This window comes from Hordeum vulgare, chromosome 2H (genome assembly GCF_904849725.1).
Source record: "Hordeum vulgare subsp. vulgare chromosome 2H, MorexV3_pseudomolecules_assembly, whole genome shotgun sequence".
Classification (NCBI taxonomy): domain Eukaryota; kingdom Viridiplantae; phylum Streptophyta; class Magnoliopsida; order Poales; family Poaceae; genus Hordeum; species Hordeum vulgare.
Genome location: NC_058519.1, coordinates 241,699,880 through 241,724,252, shown reverse-complemented (window position 1 = coordinate 241,724,252; position 24,373 = coordinate 241,699,880). Strand labels below are relative to the sequence as shown.

The following is a 24,373-nucleotide window of genomic DNA, read 5'->3' as shown; positions in this document are numbered from 1 at the left end:
TCAATGACATCCAATGTCCATGATCAGTAAACCATGACCATCTATTGATCAACGAGCTAGCCAACTAGAGGCTCACTAGGGACACGTTGTGGTCTATGTATTCACACATGTATTACTGTTTCCGGTTAATACAATTATAAGATGAATAATAGACAATTATCATGAACAATAAAATATAATAATAACCACTTTATTATTGCCTCTCGGTCATATTTCCAACACTTATTCGGTGTCCTGTCGGAGGGGGGATATATCACGGAGGCCATCTACATCAACCTTGCTTCCTCCGAGACGATGTGTGCGTAGTCACACACCTACGGGACCATAGCTAGTATCTAGATGGCTTCTTATCTCTCTATGATCTTAAATACAATGCATGTCGTGATTCCCGTGGTGATCTATTCAATGTAATCCTCTTTTGCGGTGTGTTTGCTGGTATCCGGTGAATTGTGGGTTTCTCATGAGATTATTCATTAAAAGTAACTTAGTCTTTTGTGAAATCTATTATGCATGATTATTATAGCTTCATATTGTTGTTTGATCTATCCGTTTGGTTTGGTTGACTTGATTGATTTATCATTAGTGGGAGTGGTGCATTGAAGTGTGTTCAATCTTGCGGTGCTCTATATCCTAGTGGGCGAAGGGGACAAGACACATATTGGTATTGTTGCTACTAAGGATAAAACGACTGGGTCTGAATATATTGCTTATCTTAGTTTGTCTACATCATGTCATCTTGCTCCAAGCATTACTCTTTTTGTCATGAACTTAATACCTATAGAGGCAAGCTAGAAGTGCTCTCGAAGTGGAGTAATAGTAGTAGATGCAGGCAGGAGTCGGTCTACTTGTTTCTTGACATGATGCTTACATACACATAATCATTGTCGTGAATAACATGTCATAAATATGTGTTATTCTCTCAATTTCCCAACAATAATTTGTTTATCCATCATGTGATAAATCTATAGTGAAAACTATGCCCCCCGGGTCTACATAATTCTATTGTTCAAAACTCAATTTACCTTGTTGCACTTTATTTACTTTTTTTATTTATATCATCTATCTATCATAATTAATCCTTGCAAGTAACAAGTTCAAGGGGCTTGACAACCCTCTTGCCCTCGTTGGGTGCAAGTGTTTGGTTTTTTTTGTGTAGGTGTTGACAACAAGAGTTTGCTTGGTTCTCCTATTAGTTCAATAACCTCGGTTCTCACTGAGGGAAACACTTATCTCTACTATACCGCATCTTCCCTCCTCTTTGGGGAAAACCCCAATGCAGTTTACAAGTAGCAAGAACCACCGTTATGGAATATTCCCTAGACTAGAGGACATACGTCTTTCTCACCTCAGGCTACCTTCACACCCAATGGAGGACCGTGTACATAATGGTTCTCACAAGGGAAACGAAAAACATGGCAAAGAAACCCTTTGTGAAGCAGCTTTATGAATATTTGGTTGTACGCATGTTAAATAAATTATGAAAGAATCACTTTGTTTCACAAATAACATATGATCTTCCATGTACATGATGAACATTTCAGAGATGTTGTTGCAGCTTGCGAGGAGAGACTCAAGAGTATTCATTTGCTTCTAAAAAGGCGGATGCTTTGCAGGGTGATCCTACTTTCGATTTGCGAAAGCATTCCAAAGCCACCACAAGCCTTGAAGCTTTTCCCGATGATGCACATTCTACATTAAACTAAGTAAGAAACTTCTAAAGGCTAACATGCGATTTATTTCGTATCCAGGATCCATTGAATAGACCGAGTAAGCACAACTCTACCAAGGCTAGGGTGTCGCGGGAGCCTGAAGAACCCCATGCCTTCACAGATGATGGCAACAATGATGAATTCTTTCGAAAGCAGCAAGAAGTAAGTGTGGTTGAATCGACCCCACCAATTCGTGCGAGCGGGCAAAAAAAGTTGTATCAACATTATTTAAGGATGACAAATATGTTTTGTACGTTACTTAAAAGAAAGAAAACAAGACTCCATGAGAGTTTACCAACGATTGCAAGGTCACAAATAATAAAAATAGGAAAATTAGACTTAGAAATTTAAAAATAGGGCAATAGATTCGTCAAGGGAGATGGAAAAGATAGACTAGGTTTGACATGATTTGGTGGTCGAACTAGTCAACACTTCACATCGTGAAAAACAAATGGTGTTAGTTGATGACATTGTTGTTCTAAAGAAGCATTTTCAATGCCTCAACCAGAACGATGGAGACGAAGATGGCATATGATTGAGTGACAAAGTAAGATATTTCACTGAATAGTATGTAAATATTCTTTTGTTCAATACAATTAACTTGATTTTTGTTTTAGGTGATTGATGTTGCAATTCAGCTCATGCATCATGATGACCCAATTGACACAAGGGACATGCAACTGGTCTACATTGAGAGGGTGGATAATGCTGCTATGCTCGAAAGAGATGGTAGGATAAATAAGTTATACGAGGAAGCTTTGGCAATCCTTCATGGAACAACAACAGGAAGCAACTACATCAAACATGATCTGGTACCATATAACCATGGCGTAAACAAAATTTATTTTTTCTTATTACTATACATGTTGATCTAACTATCTGTGCACTCTAGGATAAACGTCAGAAGGAGGGAGATTCAGGTTCTTGATTCAATTTTCCAATTCAAGATACGCAAAGAACTAAATTACGTGGTGAGAACTTTAACATCATATAATCCTATACATGAGTTAACAGCATACCACATTATTAATCCTAAGCAACTTCTCATCCCATGAGCTTGCATGTACGTGGGATGGAAGCACATGTGAGAGCATCGATGCAAATAAATGGACCAAAAAGAAATTCATGGGAAGACATTAACGTCACATAATGGCCACTAAACCTTGTTCAATTGCTAAAATAAGATGACATGTATGTCAACAATATTAGCTTTTGTTTTTATTGTTAATACATGAAATACTACTAACACAATAAAATGTTGCAGTTCATCTTGTGCACTCTACATGCCGAAGAACATCAAATTATTTACAGGAGGGGATTTGGCACTACAGTATGACCAAGTACATATAGTAACACCTATGTTTTTGTCATTTTTTAAAACTAGAGAAGAGTAATAACATATCCTCACATGCTGATCTACATCGACAAATTCAGAAGAGAGCTTCGTGTTGTGCTTGTGGATTCACCCTACAGGAAATTGAAATACAATAAAATGTACAAGATGTATCGTGCTAGCCTATCGGATGCAACTATGGATGGTGATGATGAACATGCAAGCGGTTAGTCCAGTAGTGGTCCATTCTTAGATATGGAGTGTAGACTTGGTTATACAATGATAGAGTAGGGTGTGATTAGGTTTTAGTCCCAAAGGAAGTTTCCTAACTGTGTTCTCAGTCCATTGCATAGTAATTAAGTTGTAAAACATGAATAATATTGGTTCCAGTACTTTGCTTCAAATAAATTTGGTCTGTATGGGAGCACCTGGAAATCTATATTTGCTTTTTACAACCATGTAATGGTTATTTCAGGATTAGGAAAGTGAAACTCTAATCTCAACTGTAGTAATTTTGTGAGTGTTTGTACAAGATTCAGACCTACTACGTAGTGCACGAGCAAACAAAGTCCTTCATGGATTATGATTTGCTTATTTTTAGTATTTTCTATTGCTAATTGCAAGTGTTGTGCCAGATTGAGAAGGATCATACACATTTGAATAAAAATTGCTTAACAACAGAAAGTAAAATACTCCATAAGTGAACACTCAATCCCATATATTCCACGAAATGGCACAACCAATGTCTCATATAGGCCACACCGCAAAGCCAATAAAATAGAGCATATGATAACAAGCGTAAAGCATGTACGGGAGGGGGTTGTCACTGTTGCATCCATCATTGTCTGGCATGGCAGGGCGTGTGCTAAATTGAAAGGACCGTCGGGGCAGTAGGCTCCTTCAAAAGCATGGCGGGGTGGCCATGGTACATCCATCCTTCCTCCACCTTTGACCACCTTTAGCACTGGAGCGTCGCGGGGAATGACATAGCATGTTATGTCATAGCCCTAAAAAACTGTAGGAAAATCACTACTTTATCTCACCTAGCCACATGTATCGACCTAACAAAAGTTGCACATAACTAACTTTTGAAGAATCAAACGCAACATTTTGATCATCCAATGCTCATCCCCCCTCTGTTTTTTTTGCAAGGACCATTCTTCTATTTTTCACAAAGCTAAAACATTATTAGAAGAATTCACACTAATCCTCAAATGGTGGATATCCCCGTTGAATCTAATTTTTCTATAAACTACATGGCCAAGCTAGTGGACCCCAATCCAACAATTGCACATGAAGACTCGAGCATCATAAATAATGACCAACATAGGATATCAATTGTTTATAGTACATTTTGTTGATTAATAGATTATCATCTATAACCAAATTGATGAACATAACCACAACCATGGTCCCACCCATCAACCAAATTGAAAGAAAAAGCTTGAATTTGTTGTATAATTTTATCACTACTCATATCATACGCCAAAATAATTATACATATGCAACAATCGAACATAGATATTGTCGTGATGTGGATGTGGACAGGCCTCGCCGTAGAGGCCATTTGGCTTTATTCTAGTCCCGCAGTACCCCGCCAGAGAACAACGTCTAGATGCCCAACCACCTTGCCCTTGGAGGAGATGCATTGCTAGAACAAGTTGCGACCATGGCGGAGAGGTGAGCTAGAGAACGCAAACAACCACCGGGGAGGGCGAGGGGGAAACAGTAGCGGCTCACCACGTGGATATAGGCACACGCAGAGGACTGGATGGTGTTGAATCCTCGGCAGCGGTCGCTGTGGTGAGGGAAGAATTCCTCTTTTCGTGTTCTTTGGTGGAGAGGAGGTGCGGGAGGGGGTTGGGGTGTAAGGGAGGGGGCGCGATGTGCGGCTCCATCCTGCAGACGAGGGACGAAACCTTACCACGAACGAGGAGTCAAACCCTACCGTCGATGAGAAGTCAAATCCTAGTGACAACGCGTGCAACATAGGAGGAACTTGTAGTGACGAGACTGAACTGGATAAAAATCGTACCAGAAATACCCCTATAATTTTTACCAAAAATATCCTTGAAAAGTTTCAAAGGGAACTGCTGATCTGTTTGAAAAAAATTCTTTGAAAAATGCCCCTTAGACATCCATATAATAGAGGTGACATTAGTGTATTGGTTTCTATCTAGACCGTCCAATCAAGTTCGACGGACGGTCTATATTGACCAAATGCACTGTAAAATGACTCAAAACCCATGTGACACTTCAAGTCATGGGACGGTATCTTCGATAGAGGGATGTAGATAACATCACCCCATAACATGATGTGTCATTCCAAACCACCTGCATTTTGTACCTTAAGCGCGCATAGCAAAAAACAATCTGTATTAGTCCATCCAATTAACATCCTCTCGTTTTCAAAGTTAGCACCCATAGAGTTTTCCTAAAAGAAAGTTAGCACTAACAAGATAGTTTTCAATTAATACAGATGTACCTATGTCCGCGAGGTTGTCCAATTTGATGTAGTATTCATGATTTTCATTTTCATTTTAGAAATGTTTCAGCAAAAGTGTTTTGGTTTGCACTTCGGTCAAAAGGCCAAAATGTTTACTTGAATTCAAAAAAACAGTTCAAAAATCAAGTTTTGACAATTTGAATCTCTATGTAGTATGTACTACTAACATTGGCGAAGTATTTTGACCGCAAGATAAATATCCCACTCTATTAAAATTAACTTACGATTTTGCTAAAACATATTTAGATGTGAGATAAGTATTGCACATCTAAGTCCTATATCATTTATCTTACATAAAGATTTGTGTGTGTATTTTTTTCATTTTCATACTTGATTTAGTCATTTAGATGTGCGATAACTATGTCACATCTAGATGTGCCCTAGACACACCCAATTACTTATATTCACTGAATATTATCAAAATGTCACGAACAGTGAAAACCGAGTAAGCCATCCAGATCCTGACGAACAAAGAAAGTAATGTGCTTCAGATTCAAAACTATCTTCAACGAAAAAGAGAAACGGTACCCACTCCGGTGTAGAGTGTACTAAATAATCCATTGTCCACTCTAGAGCAGATCTGGCCAAACGGGACGGGTAAATCGGGCCGGCCCGGTAGCCCGCATGTGTGGCATGACACGGACTCGGCTCGGCACGGGCTAATCGTGCTCGGCACGAAGCACGCCTCGGGCCGTGCCTGGGCCTGGAGGCGGGGCACGCGGCCGGTACGGCACGACTTGTTTAATTTTTTTTATATATTTTTAGATTTTTTAATATATATATATATGTATAACTAACATATGGTCTAATAGGCTAATCGGACAAACATGCCGGTCCGATTAATAACAAGGCCATGCATGGTCTGAAGACGCAGCCCACGGATCAGCACGACACGGCCCGACTAAAAAACGTTTCTGGACATGCCGTGTCGTACCAGACCCGATTACAACGAGCGTGCGGAGGTATGCTCTAGAGCAGGAACAGAGCCGAAGGAGAAGAATGTTGTCTCGAGAAAAATGAGAAAAATAAAAACACCAACAAAAAAAATCATCACCCCCACTAAAAGTTCACGAGAAACCAAGCAACGGAGTACCATGTCAGTCCGTTTGAGCAACGACAAAAGCATAAACTTGGAAGCCACATCCTGACAATACATTACTCCAACCCGATCATACTTTATGCTGAAAATACATTACAAACCCATCCTAATTTGAATCACTTCTATTTTCGATATACCCCCTCTCATAGAACGTAGAAAAAGAAATATATACCCACCTCGTATTATACACTATTAACAGGCTGTAGTGTACAATACGAGATAGGTATATGTTATCCTTTGCACGTTTTGTTAGGATGTGTACCAAAGTACACCTCAATTTGTTTTCTTTCTCCAAAAAATTGCATCTTCTCCTCTCCTTCCTACTTTCTTCGTTCCAAAATAAATGACTTAAAAATAGCTTAATTTTATATTAAAGTTAGTATAAATTTAAATCATTTTAGAATTATTTATTTTAGGACTAAGGGAGTACAGGACAGATACAGATCTATCAAAATCATAAACCCATCGCAAACCCTGGGTCAACAAATCAAGGAACAGATCGAGTCTGAATGACATTTCAGACATTCAAATTTCCTGCCTCTGCAACGCCATCCAGCGCAATGGCATCAACTGAGAGAAGCCACGGATCAGGGGAATAGCAGAGCGGCTTCAGTTGCTGGAGTTGGGTCCGTAGCACGCGGCGCGGACGGGGTTCCAGAGCCACTGCACCAGGAACCGCCGGCCATTCACGCCGTTCACGTTGTAGGAGCTGCCGTCGGCTGCGTGGGACACGTTCCCAACGAACCCACCTGCTCCACCGCCGTCGCCGTAGACCCCGAGACAGAGGTCGGCAATCTCCGTGGGCGCCGTTGGCGTGTCACCGGCGTACCACGCGTTCACCAGCGGGTTGGTTGCCAGCTCCGCCAGCTCGTGCCCCAGCACGATCACCATCCCGTCCAACCCGGGGTCGCCGTTCGGCGGCCGCAGCACCCCCTGCCCGCTGGCGCCGTACTCCGGCGAGGCGAACGGATAAGCACACCTCCCTGGGCACTGCGAGCCGCTGTTCCCGACCCACGCGTACGGCACGGTGACCCCGACCACGGACGCGAAGGTGAAGTAGTGGAAGCCGCACATGGCGCGGCAGAACTCCTCCACCTGCACGTCAGGTGAGGAGAGCACCAGGTACACGCCGTTGTACGGGTCGAGCGGCAGAGGGTCCGGGTACGCGACCACGGCGGTGCGGATGATGGACTGCATGTCGATCCGCTTCAGGGAGGCGCCGTGGGAGTACCCGGCGTCGGAGTGCTCCCCGGCGACGGCGAATGTGGCGGTGACATTGGCGCCGGATTGGTCCGTGTAGAGCCGCGGCGTGCGGACCCACCAGTCGGAGACGGCGGGGAACGGCGCTGGAGCTGAGAGGGAGGCGAGGAAGTCGCGGAGCACAGCCTGCGCCGGGTCCTCCCACCGGCCGTACCAGATGAGGAAGAGGTTGGTCGGCGCGCCCGATACGACGGGGCCCATGTGGTACTGCATGTCTACGAGCTGGTTCCCGTCCACCAGGTATTCCGGCCTGTACACCGGCGCGCAACGCACGCCGGCGATGGCGGCGGCGGCGAAGAGGAGGGGGAGGAGGGTAAGGGTAGGGTGACCCGGAAGCAGCCTCCCCATTTTGGGGATTGAGTGGAGTGAAGTGGTAGTGGCACAGACGGTGAGAAGGGGGAGATGGGTTTTGGTGCTTTTCGAGTTTGATTCACACTTCAAAGCTCGGAGTAAATAATTGTGGTAACTTCGTTCGTCTTTGCCTTGGGAGGTCTCCCTCTTAAATTTCTCATGGGTATGGGTGTCTGAATTGGACCACTTTGAATGAATTCAGTCAAAGATAAAAAGGGAGAAACACCGAATCGCAATGTCAATCATCTCGATATTCGGATGCATCTGAAACATTAAGGCATTTGGTATCTTCCTTTCTCATTTTCTCAAAATCCAATTTTTTCAGCTCGTATGGCCTTTTCCTTTGAAAATAGGCAAATATCGGCTGTATACGCATTAAATTATCTTCAATTTTGGCAAGGTGGTGTTTTGGTTCATAGGTATAGATACACCTATTATGAAAAATATAAAAATACATTTTAAAATGTTAGAAATTTCCAAACAATAATTTCTGGGTATATACGGACATTCTATTTCAGACGCAAAATTTCGCAAAAAATATATTTTATGTGGTACATATAAAAAAGATTAAAAAAAGTCTCCTGGATGGTTATAATCGAGCTTCGGAAATGTTTATTTTGTACAAGCCACCAAAAATGTCATTTTTCAGCAAAACTTTGTGCACAAACATATAATGTCCGGATATACACGGAGGATTTTTTATTTTTCTTAACATTTTAAAATGTGTATTTAGATAATAAATGCATATACATCTATGATTCAAATTGAATTTCTTTAATTTTGGTTCATAATATCGAGCCAACCAATGCATGAACGGGAATAAAGCCATACACGTTTGCAGCATTTATACATGTTCTCACACGTACTCCCTCCATCACGGTTTAGAAGACGTGTTTGGAAATTCTTTGTAACATAGGTAGTTATTGACTGGCTGTAAGATAGGATAAAAAATAGCATTCACACTAGGCATGCATATAGAAATAGTGCAACGCAGTACTAAATAGCTGATAGGATTAAATGCAATGCGTCTTAAACCTTGTCTATTATAGAAATGCACGTAAATTTAATTATGTCTTCTAAACCATAATGAAGGTAGTAATTAGGTTTCGTTGTGTATGATTTCAAAACTCGGGTTTGATAAACCACAGCTAGATGTGCCTTAAATATTGCACATTCAAGTTTTAGAGCATCTCCAACGGGCGCCCAACCAGATACGTATAAAATATTTGTTTACAACGCGTCCATTTTAAAATTTAGCGCGCCGTCGAGCGTTGGCTCCAGCATTAGCCAAAAATTTAGAGCGCGCGCTGCACTTTAATGGAAGCCCAGAAATGAGACGCGCGTGGCAAAATTCAGCACATTTTTCATCGTATTTTTTATCACATAGGATAAAAACGATATATAAAACATAGTTGCATATATAGTCTAGATAGTTAAAAAAACTACAAAGTATAGCGTAGATAAAAAAGACGATACCAAAACTACTCATGATTGTCGTCGTCAGACTCCGAAGCGTCGGTGTCCGATTCCTCCTCGTGATGTAGGCGTCACACTAGCGTTCATCGTTGGAGGACCAAGTCGATGCTTCCTTCACCTTCATCTCGAAGAGTGTGACTTACTTCCGCGTACGCCTATCTGCACGACAGGAGGCTTGCTCCGCCCTCTTCTCTGCCCTCTCCGCCCTCCTTTACGAGAAGAATTGACGCTCGTCGAGAACGTCCTGCGAAAACTGTCGGCGCCATGCCTCCATGGCATGCTCGTCCATCTCAGCAATGCTGAGACGACGCTCCCGCCTCCGTTTCCAGTGACGGTCCTCGTCGGTGACTACCCGTGGATGAGGCGCAAGGTTCTGCACCAACTCCATCGTCATCTCCTTGGGAAAGTTCATCTCCCTTCGAGGCGTGTTCAGGCGCCACGCCGTCGCGTCGAACGCGCGGGCGGCTTCCTCGGTGGTGTCGAATGTGTCTAGGCCGAGGCGCATCTCACCAGATCGGATCTCGGAGTAGAATGTGCGAGAGGGGGGCGCGCGGATGTCGTGGTAGCCAGAAGTTCCACGGCGGCGGGGCGACATGTTGGCGCGGCGGTTGCGAGGAGAGAAAGGAGGAAGAGGGGCGCGTGGTGAAGCGAGGGAGGGTGCGTGGCGAGACACGGGCGGCGAGATTCGGTGGAAGTGTGCGCGGCGAGCCCTGCATTTTATAGGCGCGCCGGATGCCGCGCGCCAAATCTAGCGAGCGCCCGCCCGCCTTTCCCCGCACGCACAAGTGTTTCCCCCGCGCGAGTTTGCCGCGTCCGCTGAAGCGCGCGAAACCGTCATGCGCGCCCTAAAGGGAGTTTTAGCGCGCGGACGCATTTTTTGACACACTCATTGGAGATGCTCTTATATCATTAATTTTATTCGAAGATTCATGTCGGACAGGAAGTTTTTTATCCCGATATCATATGCTCCCTCATGAACAATAAAATAAAAAAAAATAGTAAAAACATTCAAAAAGTTCTGAATATTTTTTTTGATAAACTTTGACAAAAGTTTTGTATGCTTACAAAAGTTAATAACATTTGTGGAAGTCGTGGCGAAAAAACAAAATCGATGCTCCAAAAATGCTAGTTTTGGATGTATTTTGGACTGTTGATTTTGTTTTTTCGCTGCGACTTTCAGGAATGTTATTTCGTGCTGAATTTTGATACGCATGTAATACATTTGTGGAAGTTTAACACAAAAAAATTCATATTTTTTTAAGTATTTTACTATTTTTTTGATTTTATTATTCACAAAGGAGCATTTGACTTCGGGAGTAGAATAGGACTTTCCATTCATGTAGACATTTTCTTTTTTCTTTTTTATGTTCCTTTCTTATTGAGTCATTTAGATGCGTAATATTTAGGACACATCTAGATGTGTTTTAGCAAACCCGAGTTTGCTTAAAAGTTAAAAATATTCCTTATAATGTAAGATGTCTCAAAAGTCCTTGTGTGATAGACAATGTACAAATTGTCTTTTGAGGGTAAATTACTTGCAAATATTTCACAGAAGCTATTCTCGGTGAGATCTTCTTGACAAGATCGACATATCACCTCATGCTGGACACCAACCGCCAATCTCAAAAATTGAATGTGCTTGTATATGGGGTCATCTATACTATAACATTAAACTTGTTAGTTTTAAAGATCATAAATTCAAGTAAGGTCATCAATTAAAATTGGATCATTCGATTCGGACCTGATCAACAATTTCTCAAATCTCTCATTTAATAATTTTATACTATACAATATGCTTCCTAACTTGTAAGGCTTTAGAACTAATTGAAGTCTTTCATTTATAATTAATTCACCCGATTTTGAATGGGTCAACAATTTCTCAAAGCTCCCTCATTTAATTTTTTATACTACACACTATGCTTCCTATTTTAAGGCCTCGTAATTAATTGAGGTTTTCAATTTGGAAATAGGTCACCTAATTTTGATCGGATCAACAATTTCTCAACGAGTTCTCACATTTATTTTATTTTTAGTTCTCTATGTTCCCTAATTTTAAAGCTTTTTCATTTAGTTTTGGATTTGGTTTACGGTTTTGACTTGGCCAGGATTTTTTATCAATCAACAGCAACCGGCTTATAAAAACATATCAATTTCGCACACTCTCTTGTCACCTAGAATAAAGAATTTTCACCTTGTGATACTATAGCATCAATATAGTGCACGCATTCACCAATGTAGAAATTCCCCCACATAAATAATGTTGGTTAGAGAATAACGCATAACCACACCATGAAAGGCTCATAAAATCAACGCATTATAAATAAAAATAAAGCACACACCATCATCCCCCTCCCGCCCGCCAAACTAAATATGCCACTAGTTCCAAAATATATGGGGTATTACTTTTTTGGAAAACAAATTTTCTTTAGGATTGACCAAGTTCAGAGGAAAAAATACTGACATCTAAAATATTAAACAAAAAGAGTATGAAAATTCGTTTCATGATGAGTCTAATCATACCAATTTGATATATTTCACTACAAATTTGATTACACTTAAAAAGATTTTACTTTAAAAAAGTGCACCTTATATTTTTAAACAGATTTGGTGATTTTCTTTTAAAAACTCCAACTATATCAACGACAAAGCAAAGTGTGAATGTCTCTTCTAGTATATAGTAAAAATTGGGAATGAGGGTGTTCTTGCATGCATGCACGCGTCCATCAACAACGCATGTTTCTGTCGAGCCTCAAGATGCTCTTCACTCGAACGCGCTCGTCCGCTTCTTTTGTTTTGTAAAAGGAATAGAGAGGAATTGGTGGAATTGTTGTTTATTGGTTGAGCCTCCTGTGCATAAATATACGAGTATATGATAATTTTGGACTACAAGACAAGTTGGAATAATTCATGGTCTATCCTATATTGCCTAACTAATCGCAATGGCGCCCATGTGCAGTCACACTGGTAGCAGCATGGGCGGTCATACTGGAGAAGAATCCCAATGTAATTCGTTGCATCCTCCATCCCAAGACGCGAAGTACAAGGAGGTGAGAGTGGAGCATCCGTTAGAGCACTCGACCCTAAGGATGCAAGCTCTCTTTTTATATGTCCCTCCCGATGACCTCGAGGAGATGTTGCGGCCGTTGGCGACCTTACTATCAGCGATGCAGTCATTGTGCTCTCACACGGTGACAATTAGGCTGCCCGATGACTTCAAAGGCTGCCCTGCTACATTTGGTTGCGTCGTCTTTTTAGTTTTGTTAATTAGAAGTATATACTTTGTGATTTGGTCATGTTGTTCAAATCTGGCATGTGTTACCAATGCTCGGTAGGTAAATTGTAATGTATAATTAATTCTCATCGAGTTTTAGTATAATCATATCAAGATCTTATTGTAACCGAAGCACATATTGTTGTCGTATCAGATAGGTAAAAAAGCCTTGCAATGAACATACACATAATATGTTAATCTTTCGATAGCTATAGTTAGTAAACAACGATGTAAGATTCGTCCCCATCTGTTGCATGATTCACTGTGAGGTGGAGGATGGACAGGTTCTGATTCGCCAGTCTTCTCTCTGGTTTGTCACATAAGCTAAGGCCGCCTAGGGAAGGTACTGCTATCCCATAGACAACAGCGCCAGAAGTTTACACGTTGACAGAGGCTGGGCTTGCGTTGGTTCTTCCCTTGAAGAGGAAAGGGTGATGCAACACAGGAGCAGTAAGTATTTCCCTCAGTTTGAGAACCAAGATATCGATCCAGAAGGAGGGTCTCGTCAAGTCCAGAGTACCTGCGCAAACACAAACAAGCTTTCACCCAACGCTTCAAAGGGGTTGTCAATCCCTTCAAGATTGTTTGCAAAATGAGATCTGAAGGCGGAAAGTGCAACGAAGTAAAAAGTGTAAGGCTGAAAATATGGTGTGGAGTAGACCCTGGGGGGCATAGTGTTCACTAGAGGCTTCTCTCAAAATAGCAAGTATTATGGTGGGTGAACAAATTACTGTTGAGAAATTGATAGAACCGCGCAAAGTCATGACGATATCTAAGGCAATGATCATGCATATAGGCATCACGTCCGAGACAAGTAGACCGATACTTTCTGCATCTACTACTATTACTCCACACATCGACCGTTGTCCAGCATGCATCTAGTGTATTGAGTTCATGACGAACAGAGTAACGCTTTTAAGCAAGATGACATGATGTAGAGGGATAATCTCAAACCAATGATGAAAACCCCATCTTTTTACCCTTGATGGCAACAACACGATGCATGCCTCGCTACCCCTTCTGTCACTTGGTGAGGTCACCGCACGGTATGAACCCAAAACCAAGCACTTCTCCCATTGCAAGAATCATAGATCTAGTTGGCCAGACAAAACCCACAACTCGAAGAGAATTACAAGGATATGAAATCATGCATAAGAGAGATCAGAAGAAACTCAAATAAGATTCATAGATAATCTGATCATAAATCCACAATTCATCGGATCTCAACAAGCACACCGCAAAAGAAGATTACATCGGATAGATCTCCATGAAGATCATGGAGAACTTTGTATTGAAGATCCAAGAGAGAGAAGAAGCCATCTAGCTAATAGCTATGGACCCATAGGTCTATGGTGAACTACTAACGCATCATCGGAGAGGTCATGGTGGTGATGAAGAAGCCCTCCAAGTCCGAATCCCCCTCCCACAGGGCGCCAGGACGTGCCCCAGATGGGATCTTGTGGAGACAGAAGCTTGCGGCGGCGGAAAAGCGATTGCGATGATCTCTTGATTTTTTCTGGAATTTATGGGATTATATAGGCGAAAGACCTAGGTCAGGGGACCTCCAGGGGGCCCACAAGCCTGGATGGCGCCCCCCTGTCCACGGGGTGGGGGCTTGTGGGCCCCCTGGGGCTCCCCTGCCTTGGTTCCCAAGCTCCCCGATCTTCTTTCGTTCGAAAAAAAAAATTCGGGGATTTTCTTCCGTTTGGACCCCGTTTCGAAATCTCCTCTGAAAGGGGTCAAATACATGGAAAAAACAGGAACTGGCTCTTGGCACTGAGTTAATAAGTTAGTCCCAAAATATATATATAAGGCATACAAAACATCCAAAGTTTGACAAGATAATAGCATGAAACCATCAAAAATTATATATACGTTGGAGACGTATCAAGCATCCCCAAGCTTAACTCGTGCTCGTCCTCGAGTAGGGAAGTGATAAAGAATGAATTTTTGATGTGGAATGCTACCTAGCGTAGTTGTCCTTTGCAACTTATTTCACGTGACATGAATGTTCAGATCCGTAAGATTCAAAACAATAGTTTGCTATTGACATGAAAACAGTAATACTTCAAGCAAACTAGCAAAGTAATCATGAACTTTCAAAATAACAAGGCCAAAGAAAGTTATCCCTACAAAATCATATAGTCTGGCTATGCTCCATCATCCTCACACAACTAATGTAAATCATGCACAACCCCGGAATCGGCCAAGTAATTGTTTTCGCACTCTTACTTTCTCAAACCTTTTATAACTATCACGCAATACATGAGCGCGAGCCATGGATATAGCACTATAGGTGGAATAGAGTGTGGTGGTGGTTGTGAGACAAAAAGGGATGAGATGGTCACATTGACTCGGTGTATCAATAGGCTATGGAGATGCCCATTAATAGATATCAATATGAATGAGTAGGGATTGCCATACAAGAGATGCACTAGAGCTATAAGTATGTGAAAGCTCAAGAGGAGAACTAGTGGGTGTGCATCCCACTTGCTTACTCACGAAGACCTAAGGCAATTTTGAGGAAGCCCATCATTGGAATATACAAGCTAAGTTATAAAACGAAGATTCCCACTAGCATATGGTAGTGACAAAGAAAGAAGCTCTCAATCATGAAGAACATGGTGCTAACATGAAGCACAAGTGTGGAAAAAAGATAGTAGCATTGTCCCTTCTCTCTTTTTCTTTTTTTTTCATTTGGGCTCTTAGGCCTCTCTTTTTTCTATTTTTTTTTGTTTTTGGGCTCTTTGGCCTCTTTTTTTCCTCACATGGGACAATGCTCTAATAATGATGATCATCACACTTTTATTTACTCACAGCTCAAACATCACAATGATGATGATTCCATAGGAAATGCCTCCGGCAGTGTACCGGGATGTGCAACGATCTAGCATGGCGTATGACGTTGAAACATCTCGCTAGCTATCTTACGATCATGCAATGGAAATATGAGAGTGACGACACAAGTCATTAGACGGAACGATGCGAGTTGCATGGCAATATATCTCGGAATGGCTATGAAAATGCCATAGTAGGTAGGTATGGTGGCCGTTTTGAGGAAGGAATTTGGTGGGTTTGTGCACCGGCGAGAATTGCCCGGCACTAGAGAGGCTATCAATGGTGGAAGTTGAAAGTGCATCTATACCATGGGCTCACATTAGTCATGAAGAACACACATACTTATTGCGAAAGTTTTTATTAGTAGTCGAAACAAAGTGCTAAACGCATACTCCGAGGGAAAGGGTTGGTAGGTGTAAACCATCGCGTGATCCCGACCTCAAGAGAAAGGATGACAATCAATAAATCAATTATGCTCCGACTTCCTAACATAGCGGTTCACCATACGTGCATGCTACGGGAATCACTAACTTCAACACAAGTATTTCTAGATTCACAACACCCTACTAACATAACTCTCAATATTACCGAATCCACGTCTCAAAACTAATTGAGAGGAATCAAAACTTCTCTTACTACTCAATGCACATGAAGATGGAGGTTTTTGCATCCTCTTTGGGTACCTAGCACATTTGGGACTACTTTCATAGCATAAGCCAACTACCAAATCACGCACCGCAGTTCTCTAAATATATAAGTGAAGCACAAGAGCAAAAATATCTAGCTCAAAAGATATAAGTGAAGCACTAGAGCATTCTAGCAAAATCACAATGAGTGCATGTATCTCAATCTCAAAAAGGTGTGCAGCAAGGATGATTGTGACACAACAAATGTAAAAGACTCCTAAGATACAAGACGCTCCAAGCAAAACACATATCATGTGGTGAATAAAAATATAGTCCCAAGTAATGTTACCGATGGATTGAAGACGAAAGAGGGGATGCCTTCCCGGGGCATCCCCAAGCTTAGGCTTTTTGGTATCCTTAAATTTGGCTTGGGATGCCTTGGTCATCCCCAAGCTTGAGCTCTTTCCACTCCTTATCTCTTTTTCCATGAGAACATCACCCAAAACTTGAAAACTTCACAACACAAAACTTAAATAGAAACTTGTGATAACATTAGTACAGGAAAACAAACTACCACTTCTTTTGGTACTGTAGAAAACTTGAATTCCATCTATATTGATGATTAGCTAATGTATTCTCACTTTTCCATGGCTAGTACTCCCCGATACTAACCATAGTTTCATCAAAACAAGCAACCAACTCAACCAAAACAGAATCTGTCAAAAATAGACCAGTCTGTAGCAATCTGTATACTTCGTATACTTCTGGTACCTCAACAAATCTGAAAAATTACGACGGCCTGGGGAAAAAGCATATCAATCAGCATCAAAAGGAATCAACTCAAAAGCTCTTTCTGAATAAACATGAAAAATCATCTCGTGAGCGAAAAGTTTCTGTCTTTTTCCAGCTGGATCAAACAACCATTACCAAGACTAGTCATAAAGGCTTTGCTTGGATCAAACAAAAAAGAAACACAAAAAACACAATCACAACAGAATTATGAAAGTGTGGACGCAACAAAACAGAAAGAAAAAGATAAATTCATTGGGTTGCCTCCCAACAAGCGCTATTGTTTAACGCCCTTAGCTAGGCATTGATAATTCGATGATGCTCACACAAAAGACAAGAATTGAAGCACAACGAGAGCATCATAAAGCATGTGAAAATCACATCTAAGTCTAACATACTTCCTATGCATAGGCATTTTATAGGAAAACAGATTGTCAAGACAACCAATAGTTTCCATATGCAAGGAAGAAGAAATAGACAATAGCAATCTCCACATAATGAGAGGTAATTTGGTAACATGAAACTTTCTACCACAATATTTTCCTCTCTCATGGAAATTACATGTGGGATCATAATCAAATTCAACAAAAGTCACAAATGATATTCTTTGCATGATCCACATGCATGCAGAGTTGACGCTCTTAAAAAATAGTGGGATTAACATCAACTAAAGTCATGACTTCTCCAAACCCACTTTCAATATTATTGCAAATATCATTGCAACAAGCAGTAGACATAGCAAAACTAGCATCTCCAAGCTTAGGGTTTTTCATATTTTTAGCATGATTTTCATTAATAGAATTTATAATGAAATCAATGCAATCATGCTTTTCATTCAAGGAGCCCTCGTGAATCACTTCATAAATTTCTTCATCACGATTTTCAGATTCACGCATCTCAAGCAAAACTCCATAGAGAAAGTTAAGTGCACTCAACTCACTCGCAATTGGATCAACATAATTGGATCTCTTAAAGAGATTAGCAAGTGGATGAGGATCCATATCACTATATTTTCAGCAAGCGAAGATGCAAGCATATTGAAGGCACATAGTACACAAGCAAAGGAAAGGCAAATGAAGAAAAGGGCAAACGAAAAAGGCAAATTGTGAAGTGGGGGAGAGGAAAATGACAGGCAACTGGCAAACAAAGTAAATGCAAGAGATGAGTTTGCGACACTTACTTGGATGAGTTCTTGACTTGATCCTCCCCGGCAATGGCGCTAGAAATTCTTCTGCTATCCCACAGACAACAGCGCCAGAAGTTGACACGTTGACAGAGGCTGGGCTTGCGTTGGTTCTTCCCTTGATGAGGAAAGGGTGATGCAGCGCAGGAGCAGTAACTATTTCCCTCAGTTTGAGAACCAAGGTATCGATCCAGAAGGAGGGTCTCGTCAAGTCCAGAGTACCTACGCAAACACAAACAAGCTTGCACCCAACGCTTCAAAGGGGTTGTCAATCCCTTCAAGATTGTTTGCAAAGTGAGATCTGAAGGCGGAAAGTACAACGAAGTAAAAAGTGTAAGGCTGAAAATATGGTGTGGAGTAGACCGTGGGGGCCATAGTGTTCACTAGAGGCTTCTCTCAAAATAGCAAGTATTACGGTGGATGAACAAATTACTGTCGAGCAATTGATAGAACTGCGTAAAGTCATGACGATATCTAAGACAATGATCATGCATATAAGCATCACGTCCGAGACAAGTAGACCGATACTTTCTGCATCTACTACTATTACTCCACACATCGACCGCTATCCAGCATGCATCAAGTGTATTGAATTCATGACGAACAGAGTAACGCTTTAAGCAAGATGACATGATGTAGATGGATAATCTCAAACCAATGATGAAAATGGTGGGGAACGTCACATGGGAAACAAAAAATTTCCTACGCGCACGAAGACCTATCATGGTGATGTCCATCTACGAGAGGGGATTTCTGATCTATGTACCCTTGTAGATCGCACAGCAGAAGCGTTAGTGAACGCGGTTGATGTAGTGGAACGTCCTCACGTCCCTCGATCCGCCCCGCGAACCATCCCACGAACCGTCCCGCGATCCGTCCCACGATCTAGTGCCGAACGGACGGCACCTCCGGGTTCAGCACACGTACAGCTCGACGATGATCTCGGCCTTCTTGATCCAGCAAGAGAGACGGAGAGGTAGAATAGTTATCCGGCAGCGTGACGGCGCTCCGGAGGTCGGTGATGATTTGATCTCGGCAGGGCTCCGCCCGAGCTCCGCAGAAACACGATCTAGAGGTAACACCGTGGAGGTATGTGGTCGGGCTGCCTTTTAAAAGTTGTTTCAAATCAGCCCTAATTGCTCCATATATATAGGAGGAGGGAGGGGAGGCTTGCCTTGAGGCTCAAGGAGCCCCAAGGGCTGCGCCACCAAGGGAGGAGGAGTCCTCCTCCAATCCTAGTCCAACTAGGATTGGAAAGTGGAGTCCTTCTCTCCTTTCCCACCTCCTTTTTCTTTCTTTCTCTTTGATTTTCTATCCTTTGGCGCATAGGACCTTCTTGGGCTGTCCCACCAGCCCACCAAGGGATGGTGCACCACCCCCAAGGCCTATGGGCTTCCCCGGGGTGGGTTGCCCCCCCGGTGAACACCCAGAACCCATTCGTCATTCCGGGTACATTCTCGGAGGTCTCATACCTCTTAACAAGGGCACAAGCATGAAATCACAATTTCATCTCTTTAGAACATCTCTCATGTTCCGCGACGTTTCAAAACGTCTTCGACGCCTTGCTTCTAAGCCATTAAGTATTTTGTACTGAACTATCGTGTAGTCATCAGAAACGTGTATGTCGGATGTTCACAACATCTATAGACGACGCTCGAGGTGCAGCACACCGAGTGGTGCATTAGGGACATAAGCCTTATGCGCAGCAACGAGGACAATCCTCGGTTTTATAGACTCAGTCTGCAAAGTTTGCTACTATCAACTTTCAACTAAATTTTCTCTAGGAACATATAAAAAACAGTAGAGCTATAGCGCAAGCTACATCGTAATTCGCAAAGACCATTAGACTATGTTCATGACAATTAGTTCAAATAATCATATTACTTAAGAAATCCCACTCAAAAAGTACATCTCTCTAGTCATTTGAGTGGTACATGATCCAAATCCACTATCTCAAGTCCGATCATCACGTGAGTCGAGAATAGTTTCAGTGGTAAGCATCTCTATGCTAATCATATCAACTATACGATTCATGCTCGACCTTTCGGTCTCATGTGTTCCGAGGCCATGTCTGCACATGCTAGGCTCGTCAAGCTTAACCCGAGTGTTCCGCGTGTGCAACTTTTTTGCACCCGTTGTATGTGAACGTTGAGTCTATCACACCCGATCATCACGTGGTGTCTCGAAACGAAGAACTGTCGCAACGGTGCACAGTCGGGGAGAACACAATTTCGTCTTGAAATTTTAGTGAGAGATCACCTCATAATGCTACCATCGTTCTAAGCAAGATAAGGTGCATAAAGGATTAACATCACATGCAATTCATAAGTGACATGATATGGCCATCATCATGTGCTTCTTGATCTCCATCACCAAAGCACCGGCACGATCTTCTTGTCACCGGCATCACACCATGATCTCCATCATGATGATCTCCATCAACGTGTCGCCATCGAGGTTGTCGTGCTACTCATGCTATTACTACTAAAGCTACGTCCTAGCAATATAGTAAACGCATCTGCAAGCACAAACGTTAGTTTAAAGACAACCCTATGGCTCCTGCCGGTTGCCGTACCATCGACGTGCAAGTCGATATTAACTATTACAACATGATAATCTCATACATCCAATATATCACATTACATCGTTGGCCATATCACATCACAAGCATACCCTGCAAAAACAAGTTAGACGTCCTCTAATTGTTGTTGCATGTTTTACGTGGTGACCATGGGTATCTAGTAGGATCACATCTTACTTACGGAAACACCACAACGGAGATATATGAATTGCTATTTACCCTCATCCAAGGACCTCCTCGGTCAAATACGATTCAACTAAAGTTGGAGAAACCGACACTTGCCAGTCATCGTTGAGCAACGGAGTTACTCGTAGTGATGAAACCAGTCTCTCGTAAGCGTACGAGTAATGTCGGTCCAAGCCGCTTCAATCCAACAATATCGTGGAATCAAGAAAAGACTAAGGAGGGCAGCAAGACGCACATCACCGCCCACAAAAACTTTTGTGTTCTACTCGAGAAGACATCTACGCATGAACCTAACTCATGATGCCACTGTTGGGGAACGTCGCATGGGAAACAAAAAATTTTCCTACGCGCACGAAGACCTATCATGGTGAAGTCCATCTACGAGAGGGGATTTCTGATCTATGTACCCTTGTAGATCGCACAGCAGAAGCGTTAGTGAACGCGGTTGATGTAGTGGAACGTCCTCACGTCCCTCGATCCGCCCCGCGAACCATCCCACGAACCATCCCGCGATCCGTCCCACGATCTAGTGCCGAACGGACGGCACCTCCGCGTTCAGCACACGTACAGCTCGATGATGATCTCGGCCTTCTTGATACAGCAAGAGAGACGGAGAGGTAGAAGAGTTCTCCGGCAGCATGACGGCGCTCCAGAGGTTGGTGATGATCTGATCTCGGCAGGGCTCCGCCCGAGCTCCGAAGAAACGCGATCTAGAGGTAAAACCGTGGAGGTATGTGGTCGGGCTGCCTTTTAAAAGTTGTCTCAAATCAGCCCTAATTGCTCCATATATATAGGAGGAGGGAGGGGAGACTTGCCTTGAGGCTCAAGGAGCCCCAAGGCCTGCGCCACCAAGGGAGGAGGAGTGCTCCTCCAATCCTAGTACAACTAGGATTGGAAAGTGGAGTCCTTCTCTCCTTTCCCACCTCCTTTTTTTTCTTTCTCTTTGATTTTCTATCCTTTGGCGCATAGGACCTTCTTGGGCTGTCCCACCAGCCCACCAAGGGCTGGTGCACCACCCCCAAGGCCTATGGGCTTCCCCGGGGTGGGTTGCCCCCCCCGGTGAACACCCGGAACCCATTCGTCATTCCCGGTACATTCCCGGTAACTCCGAAAACCTTCCGGTAATCAAATGAGGTCATCCTATATATCAATCTTCGTTTCCGGACCATTCCGGAAACCCTCGTGACGTCCGTGATCTCATCCGGGACTCCGAACAACATTCGGTAACCAACCATATAACTCAAATACGCATAAAACAACGTCGAACCTTAAGTGTGCAGACCCTATGGGTTGGAGAACTATGTAGACATGACCCGAGTGACTCCTCGGTCAATATCCAATAGCGGGACCTGGATGCCCACATTGGATCCCACATATTCTATGAAGATCTTATCGTTTGAACCTCAGTGCCAAGGATTCATATAATCCCGTATGTCATTCCCTTTGTCCTTCGGTATGTTACTTGCCCGAGATTCGATCGTCATTATCCGCATACCTATTTCAATCTCGTTTATCGGCAAGTCTCTTTACTCGTTCCGTAATACAAGATCCCGCAACTTACACTAAGTCACAATGCTTGCAAGGCTTGTGTGTGATGTTGTATTACCGAGTGGGCCCCGAGATACCTCTCCATCACACGGAGTGACAAATCCAAGTCTCGATCCGTACTAACTCAACGAACACCTTCGGAGATACCTGTAGAGCATCTTTATAGTCACCCAGTTACGTTGCGACGTTTGATACACACAAAGCATTCCTCCGGTCTCAGTGAGTTATATGATCTCATGGTCATAGGAACAAATACTTGACACGCAGAAAACAGTAGCAACAAAATGAGACGATCAGCATGCTACGTCTATTAGTTTGGGTCTAGTCCATCACGTGATTCTCCTAATGACGTGATCCAGTTATCAAGCAACAACACTTGCCTATGGTCAGGAAACCTTGACCATCTTTGATCAACGAGCTAGTCAACTAGAGGCTTATTAGGGACAGTGTTTTGTCTATGTATCCACACATGCACTGTGTTCCAATCAATACAATTATAGCATGGATAATAAACGATTATCATGAACAAAGAAATATAATAATAACTAATTATTATTGCCTCCAGGGCATATTTCCAATAGAAAACCCCATCTTTTTACCCTTGATGGCAACAACACGATGCGTGCCTCACTACCCCTTCTGTTACTGGGTGAGGTCACCGCACGGTATGAACCCAAAACCAAGCACTTCTCCCATTGCAAGAATCATAGATCTAGTTGGCCAGACAAAACCCACAACTCGAAGAGAATTACAAGGATATGAAATCATGCATAAGAGAGATCAGAAGAAACTCAAATAAGATTCATAGATAATCTGATCATAAATCCACAATTCATCGGATCTCGACAAACACACCGCAAAAGAAGATTACATCGGATAGATCTCCATGAAGATCATGGAGAACTTTGTATTGAAGATCCAAGAGAGAGAAGAAGCCATCTAGCTACTAGCTATGGACCCGTAGGTCTATGGTGAACTACTCACGCATCATCGGAGAGGTCATGGTGGTGATGGAGAAGCCCTCCGTGTCTGAATCCCCCCTCCGGCAGGGCACCAGGACGTGCCCCAGATGGGATCTTGTGGAGACAGAAGCTTGCGGCGGCGGAAAAGCGATTGCGATGATCTCTTGATTTTTTCTGGAATTTATGGGATTATATAGGTGAAAGACCTAGGTCAGGGGACCTCCATGGGGCCCACAAGCCTCGATGGCGCCTCCCTGGCCGCGGGGTGGGGGCTTGTGGGTCCCCTGGGGCTCCCCTGCCTTGGCTCCCAAGCTCCCCGATCTTCTTCCATTCCAAAAAAAAATCTTTTCGGGGATTTTCATCCGTTTGGACTCTGTTTCAAAATCTCCTCTGAAAGGGGTCAAAAACATGGAAAAAACAGGAATTGGCACTTGGCACTGAGTTAATAAAGTTAGTCCAAAAAATATATAAAAGGCATACAAAACATCCAAAGTTCGACAAGATAATAGCATGAAACCATAAAAAATTATAGATACGTTGGAGACGTATTAGGTACGTAGAAGAATTTCTAACGCTCATCCTACTCCCCCACTCTTATCAGAAAAGCTCTGCCACCGAGAGACTACATGGTTAGTTGTGTTGCCGCCTGCTCACA

At 42.8% G+C, this 24,373-nt stretch overlaps 1 protein-coding gene and 1 pseudogene across 1 annotated transcript; both read right to left on the bottom strand.

Moving 5' to 3' along the window:
- Positions 1-7,029: 7,029 nt before the first annotated feature.
- LOC123429981 (protein EXORDIUM-like 7) lies at positions 7,030-8,361 on the bottom strand. Its single transcript, XM_045113941.1, has one exon. It carries the CDS (start codon positions 8,253-8,255, stop codon positions 7,257-7,259), a length of 999 nt encoding a protein of 332 aa, XP_044969876.1. The 5' UTR covers positions 8,256-8,361; the 3' UTR covers positions 7,030-7,256.
- A 1,512-nt stretch (positions 8,362-9,873) lies between these two features.
- On the bottom strand, positions 9,874-10,329 carry LOC123431429 (annotated as a pseudogene).
- Between the last annotated feature and the right edge of the window lie 14,044 nt (positions 10,330-24,373).